A 17,448-nucleotide genomic window follows, 5' to 3' on the forward strand; every position below is an offset into this window, starting at 1 on the left:
TCTACAGCTCCCCACCACCATCATATTACTCTCCTTCTCCTAAGGTAGACTACAAGTCTCCACCACCACCATACGTCTACAGCTCTCCACCACCACCATATTACTCTCCTTCTCCGAAGGTAGACTACAAGTCTTCACCACCACCATACGTCTACAGCTCCCCACCACCGCCATATTACTCTTCTTCTCCGAAGGTAGACTACAAATCTCCACCACCCCCATACGTCTACAGGTCCCCACCACCACCATATTACTCTCCTTCTCCTAAAGTAGACTACAAGTCTCCACCACCCCCATACGTCTACACCTCCCCACCACCTTCATATTACTCTCCTTCTCCAAAGGTGAACTACAAGTCTCCACCACCGCCATACGTCAACAGCTCCCCACCACCACCATATTACTCTCCTTCTCCTAAGGTAGACTACAAGTCTCCACCACCACCATATGTCTTCAGCTCCCCACCACCACCATATTACTCTCCTTCGCCAAAGGTGAACTACAAGTCTCCACCACCGCCATACGTCTACAGCTCCCCGCCACCACCATATTACTCTCCTTCTCCAAAGGTGAACTACAAGTCTCCACCACCTCCAGACGTCTACAGCTTCCCACCACCACCAGATTACTCTCTTTCTCCAAAGGTGGATTACAAGTCTCCACCTCCGCCATACGTCTACAGCTCCCCACCACCACCTTATTACTCTCCTTCTCCTAAGGTAGACTACAAGTCTCCACCACCGCCATACGTCTATAGCTCCCCGCCACCACCATATTACTCTCCTTCTCCTAAGGTAGACTACAAGTCTCCACCACCGCCATACGTCTATAGCTCCCCGCCACCACCATATTACTCTCCTTCGCTAAAGGTGAACTACAAGTCTCCTAAGGTAGAATACAATTCTCCACCACCTTCACCATACTATTCTCCTTCTCCAAAAGCCACCTACAAGTCTCCACCACCACCATATGTCTCCAAGACACCTTATTATTGATTTTTAATTGTTTCATAACCAACAAGCGTGGTTGCAATAATTTCTTCCGATGATTTTATCCCTTTGAATTTTCTCATAATTTCTTTCCATTTTTTTTGTTATGCCTTTATTTAACTAATAAAATTCTGTTAGTTTTAAATGAATTTTTTTTTAAATATTTGTTTGAATTGGCTATAAATTTGTAATATGTTCATTTCGCACATTGATGGCGCTATTCTCTTATCAACCGTATATCACATCATGGTGGGCACCAAAATGATTGCGTCGAAACCATCGTCATACCATGAACACCTTTTTTTTATCTCTTAATTTTTCTATTTAATGGTTCTTGGGAATTTCAGATTCCACATGGCCTTTCCCATGGACAAGTTCTGTTCTACTTCACTATCTTTTTATATATTAGCGAAGCAAGATGTGTATTTTACGTACCAAGTAATATGGATCGTAAAGTCCATTAATGAAGTGAAGTCCAACCCGAAAAATATTCTAGATCTTAATATTACTTATTATACAAGCTATTTCCTTATGTGTTTAGCAAAGTTTACATTATACAATATTAGCAATATGTCAAAGCTAATCACTATATATATATGCCTTAATCTTATCAAAGAAAACTCAATAAAATAAATCTATTTCTATTATATTTGACATAGTATCAGAGCAATCGATCTAGCGGATCAAAACTAAAAGCTTCCGCATCTTGTGTGATCTTTTCGTGATCATGGAAAATCTCATGGACGAAGAAGATGCTGACGATGATGATGAGATTGATCGTTAAGTTATCTAGATTTTTTTTTATTATTATTATTAATTTCTGTTTCTCTCTTAAATTAAGTTGGGAGTTTGGTGTTTTTATTTTAAATATTATTTAGAGGTTAGTGGTACGTGTCTGCGTTTTTTTTCAAAGATTTAAGTATTTGGCTTTCTATATCTGATTATCGTTTTATTTCGTTTGTGCAAGAGTTGTTAAGTGGGGGATTCTTACGAGTGGCTATAGTTAAGGTTTTGTGGGTTTCAGAGGAATTAGTCATGATTTTTAAAATATTTCAATATTTTAGTTTGGTAATAGTTTTAACATTGTGGGGGGGGGGGGGGTTTGGTTATAGTTTAATCATTAAGGGGATTTATTGGAACACTTATGTTTAGGTTATTATTAGTCCGATTTGTGGACTGTCCAAGATAAGGACAATTGTTTGTGGAGTTGCAGGATTTGCGCCCACGGGATGTTGTTATTCCCTTTTTACCAAAACCGAAGACGAGCTGAAATTCCATCCCTTTCTCAAAACTAAAGTTTATATTCTGATGAGTTTGTTGACATGATTTGTCCGTCCTTGACAAGTGTCCACGACATAGGTGTTCCGCTTTGTGGTTGCATAGTTTGCGTTTTGCGTCCCACCTTTGTCGTGCGGGGGAGAATTAGGGAAGCAAGATGTGTATCTTGCGGACCAAGTAATATGGACCGTAAAGTCCATTAATGAAGTGAAGTCCACCCCGAAGAATATTCTAGATCTTGATATTACTTATTGTACAAGCTATTTCCTTATGTGTTTAGGAAGGTTTACATTATACAGTATTACTAATATGTCAAAGCTAATCACTATATATATGTATGCCTTAATCTTATGAAAAAGAACTCAATAAAATAATTCTATTTCTATTATATTTGACATTATACTTCATGTGCTGTTACTGACACTGCAATCACTTATGTGAAGACACTGCTGCAATCATTTATGTGAAGACAAAGAGGCCCAAACCCAAGTCCAACAACATCAAATCCAAGTCCAACAACATCAAAGTTTGATTGGCAATGGGAAAACGTCTCAACGGTGAAAACAGAGTTGCAGAGCCGGTAGGGAGAAGGGTGTCGTCTTCTCCCATCCAAACAGATTTGAGAATCCTCCTCTAATGACTCACCCTAATACAGCTGTACATAAATATAAGTTTTGTTTTTGTAGGATTCTAGAGTGTTCCTTCTCTTTGTATATAAAAGGACGTAAAACCCAAAAGTTAACGAGGAAAATACAAGTTATTCAGAAAATCCCTCTGTTCTCTAAATCCTTTTAACTTATGCCTTTCCTATGAACAAGCTCTGTTCTACTTCACTATCTTGTTATATACTTCATGAGCTGTTATGTTACACCACTGCAGTCACTTATCTTCTCAATGAAGTTGGTGTTTCCTCTGTCTTGCATCAGGTTGTTTAGTGTGATAATGTTGGTGTTCAATATTAATAATCATCTGTTCTGACCACAAGCTAAAGAAGAGAGATTGATCATACCATTCATCGCTACCTTTGACTTGTAAGTGTATTAAATTGAAAACAAATTTATTGTTACAAGACGTTTTGAATAAAAAAATTCAAAAGCAAATGGTGTCCTCAAAAACGTAACTTCCTCTCACTGATACATGCACACAGAAGCAGACGTACTGTACTATTTACTGAACAAAAAGAATCTCACTAGCTACAATCATCTCACAACATATACTTGTATACATTTATATATATAACAGACATCTGCCACCTGACTGGATTGAATATGGATCTTATCCTGCTTGCTCGTGTCAGATCGTATCACACCTTACCTTACATATAGCTCGGATATGGATTGTAACCTTGAACCTGGCCATGCGGTTGGTGTGGATTACCATTGGATACAAATGGGTTGCCGAATGGGTTCATATTCTGCTGTTGTTGCTGGTAAGTTTGTGCAGGCCCCATCATCATTCCTGCGTTCTGATGCTGAAACCCAAATATTTGATGATTTTGGTTCGCCATTTGAATAGGAAGAGGTGCTCCGACTCCATTAGATGCAAAGAAAGGTTGGTGCATCATTTGACCGTTATGAATTCCATTTTGTTCCCATGGATTGTAGCTCCTGTTTTGCTGTTGAGTCACTCTGATTGCATCCTCATATAGGCTGTCAAGTGTAAGCTTGTCCAGTCCACCCGCCTTTTCAGTCAAATGACACATGAAGAAATCTAATGTCATAAACCCAAACTTTCTGAAATATAAGAGACATAGATAGAGGAAGGGACAACTTTACCAATTTGCTATTTGCAGCGGCACCTTCATTGGAGCTTGGGGCAGTCACAAGCGCCAATTCCCAACCACTCGAATTCCCATTTGTAAAATCAGTTGTCAAAGGTGGCGGCTCAACTGGATGAAAAAAAAAACATCAGGTTGATTTCAATTTGTCTATTTACTGGGAAAACAGGATCTAAGAAATGATATACTAATACTGCCATGTGTGAAATAAACTGTATACCGCTAACAGGAACAATAGCCAAAGCCAAAGCATTTTTCTCTTCGAGTTCAGAGACCACTGGAGCTGGATCATCCATAGACTAGCAGGAGAAAGTCAAATGAGTCAGCACATTAGTTCCAAGAAAAAGAAACGCTAGGTTGGGAATAGTTAGACACTAGACACACACCAGAAGATCAGGTTGTTTCTCTACAGGCTTCTCTGCTTCTGCTGCTTTAACTGGTTCAGGTGATGCTGGTTTCTCTTCAACAACCTTTGGGGGCTTTTCGTACTCTATGGCCAAAATCTCTTTGGGAGCAGTAAGTTTCTCAACAACCTGCCGTTAACATAAAAGTAAGTGTTAATAGCAACTTGAATCACAGTGAAGGAAATGGTGATGAGTTTGTTCATGCAAAAAAGAACAGGAAACGCCTAGCATATTTGGATTTACAAAGCCAAGAACAAACGAATAGATAAAGAAACAACGACAGCCTTCATACCTGCCCCTTCTTGACCCCTGCTGCTAATGGTGCTTCTTTCACATACTCTTCCATTGCTTGTAGAAAAGAAGTGGGAGGCTTCATGCAAAACAAGATATGGTGAGGAAACAATCGCACAAATAACCGAATTACTATTTACATTTGTATGAAAATCCAACCTGCTCAATCTTTATAAATCTATCTCCACGTCCAACATTAACGCTTTTGCAAACTTCTAAAAATTCAGAAAGCCTCCCTGCCTGAACACCAATGAAACCAAACTTAAGGTGGTTCTTGTGCCAAACAAACGTTAAAGTAGAAACCAACACACCAGTTAAGAGGTTGTATGTACCTGTTTTACCGCTCTCCTGTACATATCCAAAGCCTTCAGAGCATCGTTTCGTTGCATCTCAAAGAACTGTTACAAGGAAAATTTGTGTTTGAATAAGTCAGGAAAGGGAGAAAAAATATATATGCAGAAAAAGAAGCGCGTTTGCGTACCTTATCAACCAAATTGTCGATTCCATCTGTTAGTGCTTGGTATATCTTAGTGCTCTCAGATATAACCTAATTGGTGAGAAGTAGACCGACAATCACAAATGCTGTTAACAAAATTTAATCGAGGAACAGTTAATGCCAGTTAACTGTATAGCATACCATTGAGAGTGCCAACTGGATAATGTGATTTTGAACTGCTGCCCCTTCAGGCTGCAAAGATGCACCAATGTCATGTCGTTGAACGAGAGTGAAAGAGATACAAGATAATAGAAATTTACTTTGATATATCATCTAATGACCATTGCTAACAAAATCAAACACTAAACAAAACTGACGTCGTAAACCCTGAATCGGATTTATCACCTGACAATCAAGAACACGGAAAAGAAGTTCTTGGAGAGCTGGAAGTTGTTCGAGCAAGTCAGGAGTGTCCAAATCTTTGGTTCTCTGCATGTATAGCACGTTCTTGAGAATTGTAGAGTGAAAGAAAACTCTCTGAGAGCTCATAAGAGGAAAGAGTTGAAAACCAAAACTTACTGGAGGGTCAATCTCAACATCGTACTTCAAAACACGGAAACACTCTAACCGCTCCTCTAAGAATAGAGCATAGAAACGGACCCAAGCAGAGTAAGCCCAAGCTGAAAAAAGGGGTAAAAGAAAGATAAGTATACCAAAGAGCTACCTGTATAAAAAAAGGGAGTCAACGAAAATAAAAGCAGTTTACTACCATTTGGACCGGAATCATCTTTGAAATGAGACATATTAAGCATATGACTCCTGCTTCTGCTATAATTAATAACTTCTTCATGAAAGGTCTGGTCCACTTCCCTCAAGGCACGGTGAATAACAATAAGAGTTTTCAGTGCAACCTGTAAATTTAAGAAGAATCAGCAAGCAGCAAGTACTAAACATAAAACCACGACCGTATTTACAACAATAGATAATCAAAAAAGTTCATTGCGACTTCACAAAAACAGACAGTGAAGCTGTAGCAGATAAATCTTACAAACTAAGAATACTTAACTAATGTTATATCTCTAGCAATTCCAGTTCTTAGCACATTCCTAATAAGTTTACATATGTGAAGGTCACCAGCAAACAACAAACGAAATAAAAACCGTACCGCCCAGTTATGTGTTCTTGATAACCGCCTTGCAAGAGCATGGATGCAATATGCAACATCTGCACGAGGCCTTGTTGCTGAAATAGCCATGAAAATAGCTGCATAGAGACACACACACACAACTCGTTATACGTCTTTTTTGCTGTAAAGGAATCAGTGGGCGCAAACAAATATTTTGCAACCAAGGCACTAACCATCTATGATTTACCCACCTCTGATGTATCTTTCTTTAGAAGGACGCTCCACATGATTAGTAGCCTTGACAATAGCAATATCCAATTCCTGCAAAAACCCATCACACACCACCTTTGTTAGCTAAAGCAGAAGCATAATAAGAAGAAAAAAAACAAGATTTTTTTTAACAGAGGAAGAGAGTTACCTTGTAATCGCTATTGACCTTAGCTAAAGAAACTGTGGTGGTATCTTTAATAGCTCCAAGATACCTCCTTAAACTGCTCTGTGATCCTCCACCACCTGACGACATTTTCGTTTCTCCCTCCTCAACAACCGAAACCCTGAAACCTTTAACGTTAGACGTCATCTTTGAATTTCGCAGAAAAAAAAAAAGATAAAAGATGAGAACTTTTGTCTTAAATCACAAAACCCTCATGTCATCTTAGAACAGAGACATCAAATCTACCATAAAGGAAACATCTTTGCTCTGTAACCCAATAATTCCCATAAGCCCTACTAACAGAAAGATCTTACAACAAAAAAAGATAGTCTCACAGAAACATTGAAACCAGAACGAATCGAGATCCATACCTGATCCAAGGTTTCTTGAAACCAAGAAGGAAAAATCTCAGGAAGAAAGAATATATCAACGCGGTGTCTTTCTTAATTAAAAGGGGTTGGAGAAAGGAAAGACGAAGACGGCATGAGAATATTAAAAAAAAAGAAGATGGATCGAATCGAAGAAGAGAGATGAAGAAGATGAGAGAGAGAGAGAGAGAGAGAGGTACAAAGTCAGAGTCTCCTCTTGGCTGTACGTTGGACGAAAAAAGAAACAAAGTCTTAGCGAAAATGAGCTAAGAGCTAACGTGATTTGGTTTGGTTTGGCCGCCGACGAAAAATATTTATTCTCTTCTTTATAAAAAGAAAGTTTTATCTATCATTTGCTTTGCTTTGTTTATACTTATATTCTTAAAAGTTTGAAAACTGGTCAAATCTTGGCAATTATTCCACGTTGCTATGCTGCTATTAGCCAAATAAATGTTAGAACTGTCAAGATAAATTATTGACATTTGTGAGTTCACAGTATTATTTTATCATTTGTGTAACATGTTACTAAATAGACTATTAGTATTTATTAGACCAGTCCAATTAAATACTGGATCACTTATGTGGGTGTATTGTAGTAACAAACTTTAAAATTATTCTTTGATTCACTTTTCATGAACCCTTCTAGTTTATCTCCTCTTAATTATCCAATTAAAATATAACAATATGCAATATCATATTATACTTAAAAAATAAATCAAATTTTAAAACAGAAAAATAAAATAAATTAAGAAAACATAATGTATAGATTTTTAATTGAGGAAATTATATGTCGAATTGAATTTATAAAAGAAGGGTTAGGATTCAGATTTTACAAATGATGATTGGGGCTTAAATTTTACAAAATGAAACTATACTGCAGTTTGTGTTTATAAAAGAGTAGTTAGGATTTAGATTTTTCAATTAAAATAATTTATATGTCGATTTGAGTTTTTAAAATAATGGTTAGGGTTTAGAATTTATAATTGAAAAAACAATATATAATGTTAGGGTTAATGATTTAAAAATTCTGATTTAATATTTTTTATCTTGTTAAATTATGTTGATTTATTTTGATTGTTTTATTTATAGAATATTAATTGTTTTAGTTTGTTTAATAAATTTATATGGTAATTTTTATTGGTTGATTAAGAGAGGGGGGAATGAGAGAGGTTCATCCCTCATAATTGTTCATTTAACAACATGGTACACTTATATTTATACAATTGTCACTATTCTAAATTAATGCTATATACATACAATGTATTAGAGCAAGCAAGACTTTATTATATTAATGTCTCATAATTAATGGGCAAGGATGTAGCCTTGACAATGGTTTTTAGTTAATGGGGTGTATTGCAAGATCTATGTACATGCCATATATGATGAATGTGTGAAGTAATCATGTCATTATCTACAAAGAGATGGAGAGATGGAAGAGACGTGTAATAATCAATGAGATTCACGCATTTGTGTGTCATGTTTGTTGCAGATACATTTATGATATAAAAGAGATCAAGCGTTCATCTACTTCAGTTCGACAGGTAAATGTCCACACATCCATCAACTCTCATTGTTTTTATACAGAACAAGAGCAAACTTTTGTCTCTTCTGATGTCAAGTTGATGCTATCGCTTGATACTCCTTTAGATGACCTCCCATCAGTTTCACTCACATACGTTGAATAGAAGTCGTCATCATGCCCTTCCTACTCCCTCAACTCCTCAATCTTCTCCACAGCCTCTATTATGTCCAACCTTGTCTCCACGTCTGGTTCACAACAGCTCAATCTGATCCTCAAGAGTTTGAGAATATGTCCTTCACAATGGCTTGTCTTGCCCATCTCCTTATCAAATAAATTTGGTGCCCATTCCCCATGGAAACCCAAGTTCACCCAACTCGCTAAATCCTCTTCACTACCTTGCGAGAAATTGGCTGGGAATTTTCCGCTTAGGATCTCCAAGATGAGTATGCCAAGCTGCCATACATCAGTTTTCTTGGTGATACGTTGGTGTTGCAAATACTCAGGGGATCTATAGGCTGCCATGTGCACTTGTGTCTTCTCTTGGTTGATCAACGGAATTAAGCCATAGTCTGTGAGAAGTGGTTCAAAGGCTTTGGTGAGGAGAACATTGGAGGATTTGAGATGACCATGTGGAGCCATTAGGCTAGGTAGATCATGGTGGAGATATAACAGCCCCCTTGCAACTCCTTTCACGATCTTCAATCTTGTTGGCCAGTCCAAACTTGGATTTCCTAACGACTGATTACCTACAAAGATTTGACTCTTAAGCAACAATAAATCATAGAGACTTGAAGTGTAAAACTTACTGTGAAGATTAACAGCCAAGCTTCCTCTCTCAGCAAAATCACATACCAATAACTTCTCCTCCTTCCTATAGTAATAAGCCACAATGGGAAGCAGATTATGGTGCCTTAACCTCCCTAATCTTTTCGTGTGCTCTTGAAACTCATCTCTCCCTACACTGTTGTTCATCTGCTTGAACCTCTTCACGACCATCATTTGTCCGCTTGATAGCACTGCTTTATATGATGCTTCAAAACATCCACTCCCATGTATCTCAGCCGAACCAATCAAAACTCAAATAGTGTAAAGTAGTTCATATGTTACACTACACCCACCAAACTCATCCAATAGTTATGGCATTATTCATAATTAAGATTATTAAGATTGTTATAATAACTTATTAGTCTAAAATAGATATTTAGTAATATTAATACAAAATTAGTGACACTTGTAAATGACATGTAATTTTCTAATTTGTATAAAAATGCTAAAATATTTTTAAAACTGGATCACTTAAATAAAACGACAAGCGGAAATTTAATCTAAACCATGCAGATTCCATTCAATATGTGAGTAAATGTTACATGCTATTCTCAGGAAATGAGAGAAATTTGAGGGTCAAAATCAGTGTAACCAACGTCAAATAAACAGAGACCTTCAGATGGAGCTGGAGGAGCTGTGGCTCGTCTGCATGAAGCTTCTAGCAGTTTTAACAATGCATCATTATCTGCACCAGCAGCTGCTTCTCGGATTGATGTTGCCACAAGAACTCTTACCATCTGAAAGTTACAAAAACAATTAAGATTTAAGTGAAGGAGAAAATCTGAAAAAATTAGGACTCTTTAGGGATGAGATCCTCATCAGGGATGCTATTGTACCATTTCTCTTGTGTACAGTGTGATTCTTTATTTTTCAAAAGTTAAAGGCAATCTTTTTTATAAAGAACCAAAACTTGCAACGAAAGAGTAATTGAAGCTAATATTAGGCTTAAAGTAAACACCTTGCGGAGAAATCGGTTAGCGACAAGCTCAACACACATAACCCTTCTTCCTTCTACATAATCCTGGTACAATTCATCAAAAGAAGTCAATTTTAGTTTTCCATGGGGAGCTAATCTCCATAATGTTGAATATTGATGCACCAAAAACCCATGCCACAAAAATGAAGAGCTAAGAGCATATCTTAAGTAGAAACTATAGCGTGTAGCACCTTAACTCAACAAGTGGCATTAGAATGACTGATTCTAAAGTACAGAAATGACATATAATGTGAGAACATAATCAAACACATACAGAACAGGACAATCTAATCTCAGCTGCCCGTGCATGGTACATGAAACATTCTGTAGGTGGACCTCTGAAACGTCAAAGAAAACCCATATAAGAAACCATTTACACTTCAAATTTATGGCAATGTACATCATGCTGATTAGAAAGGTAAATTATCATGCTGGTAAGAAAGTGGTCTAGAACTGTTGCGATGGTAAAGTGTGAGCTCTTACTCGTTTCTTGCAGCCTTCGTATCACGCGCAAACATCTTGTACGATAATACTTTTCCTTGAAGCTGCTGTAAAAGTTGATCAACCTTGCTTACACTGAATTCACTTGGTTTCGCTACTACTTGAAAACTTTTCCTGGTTTCCTCAACTTCAAGCTCATCATCCTCGCTCAATATTACTCCTTCACTTAAGAGTCCATTTCTTTGCTTTTCACGGTTCTCATCAAAGATAAAGTTCTCATGGTTCTTGCCACCTTCGCTCAATGGCTCAGTATCACCCAAAGGAAAGATATACAAGTAACGCCTCCATTTTGCAGAGAAATTTGGGTGAAATGATCTGGAAACCTGCAGTTCAGTTCATAGTTCCAAAAATATGATTAGAAAATTTGTGTATCATTACAAATAATTTTTATCAAATTTTGCAGAAAACTCAAAAAGAAGACGAAAAACCCATCCTGAATAGCATCTTCAATTTGTGTATAGTGTATACCTTAGAGATTGACACAACCCTAAGTTTGCCAGAAGAATCTTTATTGATAGCATCTTCAATTTCAGTGGGTTCAATGTCTTTTCTCCAGGTATCTAAGAGAAAAAAACTTAAAATTAATCACGTTGACTAGCCAGTATGGCCATGTCATTTAAACAAGTAGTATAATCTCATAATGATTTACTGCTAATTTGAATAAGAGCCAACCCTCAGGAGCCAAAAATTGGAGTACTCATGGAGAACAAAAGAAAAGCCATTAACTAGTTTCGTAGGAATCAGAATTTTCACGTACAAAAAGAACAAACTTGATTAAGAGCAGACACTCCTTTGTCAGTTCTTCCAGCAACAAGTACACGACCTTCTAATGGTTTACATTTTTTCTTGAGCAGTTGGGCTTTCTTTTCATCAACAAATCCCCCGAGAGACTTCTCTACCACACTTAAGAAACCACAAAACGCTAGAACAATCATTTTTCAGGGAAAATGAGCAAGTACATGTTTGGTGCTTTTGTTACCCTTTTTCCAATGCAATGTGCCCAAGAAAGGATGAAAGTAACCTACCCCTGAACAGTGTGTAAGTCAGGCTGTTTCTGCCATCCATCAAAACTAGTCCCACTGTACGAAAGAACGATCTTGAAATTGACTCTTTCCCACCTCCCGGATCTCCCGTCTTTCCTAGTAGAAGTCTCCAATTCGGTTTCAAGAGGCATCCCTTCAGTTATCCCATCATCATGGACCAAATATTTCTAAATTTTGAACACTATTTCAATCAGGAGGACGATACAAGCCATCTTGACACAAGTTGGTGATAAAAGATAAACTAACCTTAGGCTGAAACAAATCAAGGACTGAAAGTTTCCCTTCCACTGCATTTGAATAGAAATCAAGAACGTGTTGCCAAGGCCTATCATACATAAACCTAAAGGTCTCTCTGCCGAACAAAATAAAGCAAGTTAGTATCCAAAACATTTGATGTTATGAGCTCTAAATGTGTTCTCTTCAACAATTGGTAAGGTTCAGGATCAGTATCTTCCTTAACTAAAAGCCCCCAAATCGGAAACGATCCAATTTTTAACTATAAATTGCTAAGAATCTGAACCTGGCGTTCCAGCGAGCTTTGCTGCAGGCATCGGCGTGGTGGTAATGAACGTAAACTCTGCTCGCCATCGTCTGAGATTGACCTAAGCAGTTGAAACCTTTGATAAACCTATTTAGACCCATATACGTTCATATAAACTCAATATTATTTTACTTTTACTGTAAAAATCATTATGAACCTGAAGTAATTAAAGACAAAATACTGATGATTAAAGACAAAATATAGATGTAAAATACAGATGTAAAAATCATTATGAACGGCAGATAATAAAAAAGATAACCAAAATCTTTGCCTAAATATGAGAGAAATTGCGATGATGAAAGAAGCATTATTACTGACTAGCACCGAGCCAAAAAACTCAAGATTATGATCAGATTCGTTAAAAACTCTATTTCTGGTTCTATATTCAACAGAGCCACAATCAAGAGTTTATTAATAAAATTCAGAGTGATGAACACTTACCATAAACACGAGAAGCAACAATCTGCAGAAACCATATTAAGAAAAGAAAAAAAAGCGTGAATTATTTTGATCATCTAAGGTCACAACACTTTTGACATTCTTTCACATAAACGGCTTATATAAACAATCAAAAACGAGACCTCACATCATAGAAGTATTCATCAAAAAGACATGTAATGCAATAGCTCCTCCTTCGCCAAAAAAAACTAGCCAAACTAACAAGAATCATCAACCTTCTAAGTTCACTAATGACACTAAGGCACTAAAGAAACAGAAACAGAGTCAGGAAACCATGACAGAATCACATCTTCTAAGGATTCAAGAATTAACGTTTACATATTCTCCTATCTAGATTATCAGAAAAAACTTATGTCACTACTTCAAATGAGGCAAACGAATAACTTTGATAAGCCACGAACTAGTATCCTACAAAGATAAGATTGGTTTTACTCATATCTTAATCCTACTTCTGTTCTTACAAAGATCACACTTAATAAAGTAATTAACAATTTCCTACAAAAATCTCAAGCAAAATCATGTTCCAAGGAAAAAAAATGATTCAGAAAAGTTCACCTGACATTGAACATCAATCCCACTATTTCTTAAGACAAAGGGATACAAACCCACAAATCCAAACACAAAAGGACACAAATCCAAACACAAACCCACAAATCCAAACACAAAGAGACACAAATCCACATATCCAAACTCAAATCCAAACGATATCATCAGTATCAAGACAAAGAATTTCAATGTACATGAGTATCTCGGCAAACCAATCTTAATCAATCAAAGAACCATTCAACGATCGATAAACAAAACCAATCTTAATCAATTATACAAAAGCATTCTGAGATTCAGGTTTCATCACATATAAAAAGAAAGCAAACGTCACATATAAAAACAAAGCAAACGTCACACATAGTCTAACAGAGCAATAGCGTCAAACAAAACTCAGATTTCTCACAAACAAAAAAAAAGCAGAGAAGCTTATGGAACAATAACAACAACAACAAATTTAACAACAGCTTACAGACCCACCATTTCTTAAGACAAAAGGACACAAACCCACAAATCACTGATTTTGATTTTTTTTTTTAAATGGTTTTGTTACCAGCAATTGGGTTTGATCCAGTACAAACCCTANATAAAACTAAAAAAAAAAAAAAAAAAAAAAAAAACAGATAGAGATGCATCGGCAAAATAAAAATACTCCGATTGAAGAAGAAGTTGGACATAATAATAAGACCAAGAAGGAGACAAGGATGATGTCTCAAAAGAATTACCAGCAGTGAAAGGTGCTTGTCGGAGAAGGTGGTGAAGCCGATGTTGTTGCCGGCGAAGAAGAAAAAAGCTATGGGATTGAAATCCCTAAATTGAATTTGGGGATTTAATGCAAAGAACTCAAGAAGGAGTGTTCAGGTTTGAGTTCTTGATTAAATCCTGCAAACAAAGAAAGAAAGGAAGAATCAGTGAGAAGATGATGAAGAAAAGAGACGAAGCTCCAAGGGACGCCAACCTAATTTGCCCTTCAAAAGGGAAAAAATTTTCTCACATCCCAATTTAATGTGCTGTGCCCAAATACCACTCTATGCTTACTAATTTGAATTAGAAAAAAAATGAAATTAAAAAACAATAAAAACCTCGGTTCTTGAAAAAATTTAATTCCCTCCATTATTACCGTATCAGCTTCTTCGGAATTGCTTCTTTTTTACTTTGTTTTGCGTAGAAAAACAATCTGACGAGAGGTGAAAGAGAATATCGAGCACTAGGCTTTTTTTGTTTCATACATTCTGGTTCTCATTTTGTTTTGTCTCCACTTAAAGCTTTTCCATTTCCGTCCAATTCAGCTCCGGTCTGGTAATAAAAGTGAATCGAATATTGTATTTTTGATTTATAGATTTTTTTTGCAAATTTTAGTGTTTGGGTAGCACACAGTCGATTGGTAATAACAAAAATTAGTTGCATTATGAAATTAGGGCTGTTAAATTGTGTTGAATCAGAGAAATGGTGAAATCCGATTTTGAAAACCCAGAAATTGTAGGAAAAAGGATAACTGGTACAAATGGTGTAACTAAGACATAGTGGTACAAATGATATAATTGGTATAACTATGGTTGGTATTTTGTAAGTGTTTTTTTAGTAACACGATTGTAATTGTAATTACAGGAGGCGATGAAAAGCATCATACAATTTGACTATGGAGGGCACTACTCAGAGGAGCATGAGTGGATTTCAAACAATCCTGCGGGTTATTGTTGAAGTCGGTAAACATAACTTACTCGGCGTTAGTTAAAATTGTATGCAAGAAGATTTCAATCGATGAAACCTCAAGCAAGCTGAAACTGAGTTATAAGTTATGTAAACTCGGAGAGAGACATATATTGTAGATGACGAAGATGTTTCAGTGTTTCTAGTATCAGTGGATGATGATGGATTTAGAACCGTTTTGAATGTGGAGTTAGTAAAGGATTTGGAAGTTCCTCAGATGGTGGAACAAATATCAAGGATGGAGGGAAGAAGTTCAATGGGTGTGAACTCTGTTGGGTTGGGTGTAAATGATGCTGAAAATAGTGCTAGTGGAGTGGAACCAGCAGGTATAACTATGTATAATTAGGTATAACTATGTCAAAATTTACAATGAATTATATATAATTTAAAGTATTTATTAAATTATATATGTTTAATTATAAAACATGGTAATTTATAAAATTGCAAATAAATCTTTATTGGATTTACTATATTGGATTTAATCAGGAAAAAAATATATATATATATATATATATATATACATAAAACACTTCTAATAACATAGTGTATAGTTACTCTAAATTATGCCCATCAATGTATGGAACTGGTGAAAACTATGATTTCATGATTACTAAATGATTAAAACCTCTAACATAGTAAATAATATTAGAAAATCAACTGTCCAACTACATCGCATTTATTTAACCCAACGTCCAACTACAAAATTTACAAAATCCTGAAAAGTACAACTATGAGTACATACGTCCAACTGAATAACTAGGGGATAATTATATACACAAATCCTAGTAGAAATCTCACGTGCGCCGTCTTTTATGACCACGTGCGCCACAATCCTGAAAATAATATTATTATATTAAAATCCAAACCCAACTTTCCTTTAAGTTTCTCTTTCTCTTTCTATTTCCTTTATTGTATCTTTTGAACTTTTTCTTCTTCTTAGCTCTTGTTCTCTCTCCAGTTCCGTCGAGATGAACCACCACCGCCGCCGATTTCAAGTGCAATTCCACCGTCGCAACTGATTTCGAGTCAATTTCTCCACTGAGCATAACGATGTTTGTGTTTGCAATATGAAAACATATGTTTATGTTATTCACACTATTTTAACGTATCAATCTAACTTTGGATTTTTCTGAATTTAATAAGGTTTCGTCTAATTGTCATAATTTATTAAGGTTTAGACCATAGTTGTACCAGTTTAGACCATAGTTGTACCACATTTAAAACATAGTTGTACCTGTTTAGACCAAAGTTGTACCTGTTTCCAACACAGTTGTACCTGGTTAGAACAAGTTGTACATGTTTACAATTTGTTTAGAACCAGATTTATGCAGTCCATAATAAAAAACCTGGATCAATAGCAACCTTAAATCCCAAAACAACACACTTCCATTATCCTAGTTAGAAACATAAACAAATAAACTAAGAGTTATATGAGTTTGACCAAAAGTACACACAAGCAATAAGTTTTCACTTCTTCTTTCTCCCTCGCTTCACCTCAGCGGTATAAGGAGGTTGGGTCCATATTGATGGGACTACTTCACGCTTTTTAGCTGGTTTGTCATCCTCATCGTCATCCTCATCTCTTTTCTTCTTCTTCTTCTCTTTCTTCTTCTCGCTACATGTCCCTTTATTCTTCTTGGCCTTCTTCTTCTTGTTATGCTCATCTTCTTCAACAGCCTCAGTCTCTGCCGTCTCCTCCTCCACAACAGTCCCTAATTTGAAAGTAAAGAAACAACATACTCATTGTAGTATCTCCACCGTAAACAAAATCAGGTTATAAAGTATTCAAATTGGATCGTTTATTGTTTACAAGTTTCTAAACTAAACTCTCCAATTGCAATTGAAACATGCAAGTAATTCGTCACTTACAATCACTTCGGCGACAACAGTTACTATGGCGACGTGTATGGACTTCGACGACAGTTTCTATGGCGGTGATTTGAGATTTAGCTAACGGCGCCGTTAACAAACACTTCAACGATTCGAGACGGAGGAGGAGATAACGGCAGCGTTGTTAAACAGGTGGTGACTCGCCGGAGCTACTCTTCTGAATCGGCGGCGAGAGTTTCTCTACACGGCGGCAAAACTTCTTTTCTTTTCTTTCTACGGTTTTCAGTTTTCGTTTTTATTTTTGCACTCTGACTATTATTAAGGTAAAAATGTGTTGGATCCGTTGGATCCTGGGTGGATGGGTCGGGTTTACGGATCCCATGGTTGGGTTATGTA

General features: G+C 36.5%; 4 protein-coding genes across 15 annotated transcripts in view; 1 reads left to right on the forward strand and 3 right to left on the reverse strand.

Annotated features, from left to right (window-relative positions):
• LOC109126937 (extensin-2-like) overlaps positions 1-1,197 on the forward strand; it is a 2,410-nt gene extending 1,213 nt beyond the window's left edge. The window contains exon 2 of the mRNA XM_019230900.1: positions 891-1,197. Coding sequence (XP_019086445.1) covers positions 891-995 — 105 coding nt within the window. The 3' untranslated portion in view covers positions 996-1,197. The remainder of the gene's footprint in view (positions 1-890) is intronic.
• On the reverse strand, positions 3,308-7,420 carry LOC104719241 (putative clathrin assembly protein At5g35200). 3 transcript variants are annotated; one of them, XM_010437107.2, is made up of 16 exons: positions 7,106-7,420; positions 6,720-6,839; positions 6,553-6,622; positions 6,341-6,438; positions 5,945-6,086; positions 5,755-5,855; positions 5,581-5,664; positions 5,377-5,427; positions 5,221-5,286; positions 5,072-5,137; positions 4,899-4,979; positions 4,741-4,818; positions 4,431-4,577; positions 4,265-4,343; positions 4,043-4,155; positions 3,308-3,948 (listed from the first exon to the last, which is right to left on the reverse strand). In XM_010437107.2, the coding sequence occupies exons 2-16, from the start codon at positions 6,822-6,824 to the stop codon at positions 3,583-3,585; spliced, it is 1,647 nt and encodes a 548-aa protein (XP_010435409.1). In that variant the 5' UTR covers positions 6,825-6,839; positions 7,106-7,420; the 3' UTR covers positions 3,308-3,582. The 3 variants fall into 3 exon arrangements, with proteins under 3 accessions (XP_010435409.1, XP_010435408.1, XP_010435407.1); XM_010437106.2 differs by having other exon boundaries at positions 6,720-6,855; XM_010437105.2 differs by lacking the exon at positions 7,106-7,420 and adding an exon at positions 6,981-7,009 and having other exon boundaries at positions 6,720-6,855.
• LOC104719242 (tRNA pseudouridine synthase A-like) lies at positions 8,741-14,739 on the reverse strand. 10 transcript variants are annotated; one of them, XR_002033792.1, is made up of 12 exons: positions 14,238-14,540; positions 12,952-12,973; positions 12,490-12,597; positions 12,216-12,321; positions 11,952-12,136; positions 11,684-11,829; positions 11,395-11,486; positions 10,909-11,249; positions 10,700-10,763; positions 10,408-10,470; positions 9,477-10,186; positions 8,741-9,370 (listed from the first exon to the last, which is right to left on the reverse strand). XR_002033792.1 is itself a non-coding variant. In XM_019231333.1 (12 exons), the coding sequence occupies exons 4-12, from the start codon at positions 12,555-12,557 to the stop codon at positions 10,001-10,003; spliced, it is 1,251 nt and encodes a 416-aa protein (XP_019086878.1). In that variant the 5' UTR covers positions 12,558-12,597; positions 12,952-12,973; positions 14,238-14,394; positions 14,633-14,739; the 3' UTR covers positions 9,863-10,000. The 10 variants fall into 10 exon arrangements, 8 of the variants coding, with proteins under 8 accessions (XP_019086878.1, XP_019086879.1, XP_019086877.1 ...); XR_002033791.1 differs by having other exon boundaries at positions 9,431-10,186; XM_019231333.1 differs by lacking the exon at positions 8,741-9,370 and adding an exon at positions 14,633-14,739 and having other exon boundaries at positions 9,863-10,186; positions 14,238-14,394.
• LOC104719243 (pollen receptor-like kinase 1) lies at positions 8,808-9,623 on the reverse strand. Its single transcript, XM_010437119.2, has 2 exons — positions 9,431-9,623; positions 8,808-9,370 (listed from the first exon to the last, which is right to left on the reverse strand). The coding sequence occupies exons 1-2, from the start codon at positions 9,621-9,623 to the stop codon at positions 8,808-8,810; spliced, it is 756 nt and encodes a 251-aa protein (XP_010435421.1).

This window comes from Camelina sativa, chromosome 10 (genome assembly GCF_000633955.1).
Source record: "Camelina sativa cultivar DH55 chromosome 10, Cs, whole genome shotgun sequence".
In the NCBI taxonomy this organism is placed as follows: Eukaryota; Viridiplantae; Streptophyta; class Magnoliopsida; order Brassicales; family Brassicaceae; genus Camelina; species Camelina sativa.

Bases quoted from the DNA above. Each gene is read 5' to 3' on its own strand.
- LOC104719241 (XM_010437105.2), bottom strand. The intron at 6,623-6,719 runs GTAACTCTCTTC...GGGTTTTTGCAG, and splicing joins AGGTCAATAGCGATTACAAG to GAATTGGATATTGCTATTGT. The intron at 4,156-4,264 runs GTATACAGTTTA...TTTTTCATCCAG, and splicing joins GGCTATTGTTCCTGTTAGCG to TTGAGCCGCCACCTTTGACA.
- LOC104719243 (XM_010437119.2), bottom strand. From the start codon at position 9,623: ATGATGGTCGTGAAGAGGTTCAAGCAGATGAACAACAGTGTAGGGAGA. The intron at 9,371-9,430 runs GTAAGTTTTACA...AAATCTTTGTAG, and splicing joins CTTGGCTGTTAATCTTCACA to GTAATCAGTCGTTAGGAAAT.
- LOC104719242 (XM_019231333.1), bottom strand. From the start codon at position 12,557: ATGGCGAGCAGAGTTTACGTTCATTACCACCACGCCGATGCCTGCAGC. The intron at 11,250-11,394 runs GTATACACTATA...ACTGAACTGCAG, and splicing joins GGGTTGTGTCAATCTCTAAG to GTTTCCAGATCATTTCACCC. The intron at 10,471-10,699 runs GTATGTGTTTGA...GAATTGTACCAG, and splicing joins AGATTAGATTGTCCTGTTCT to GATTATGTAGAAGGAAGAAG.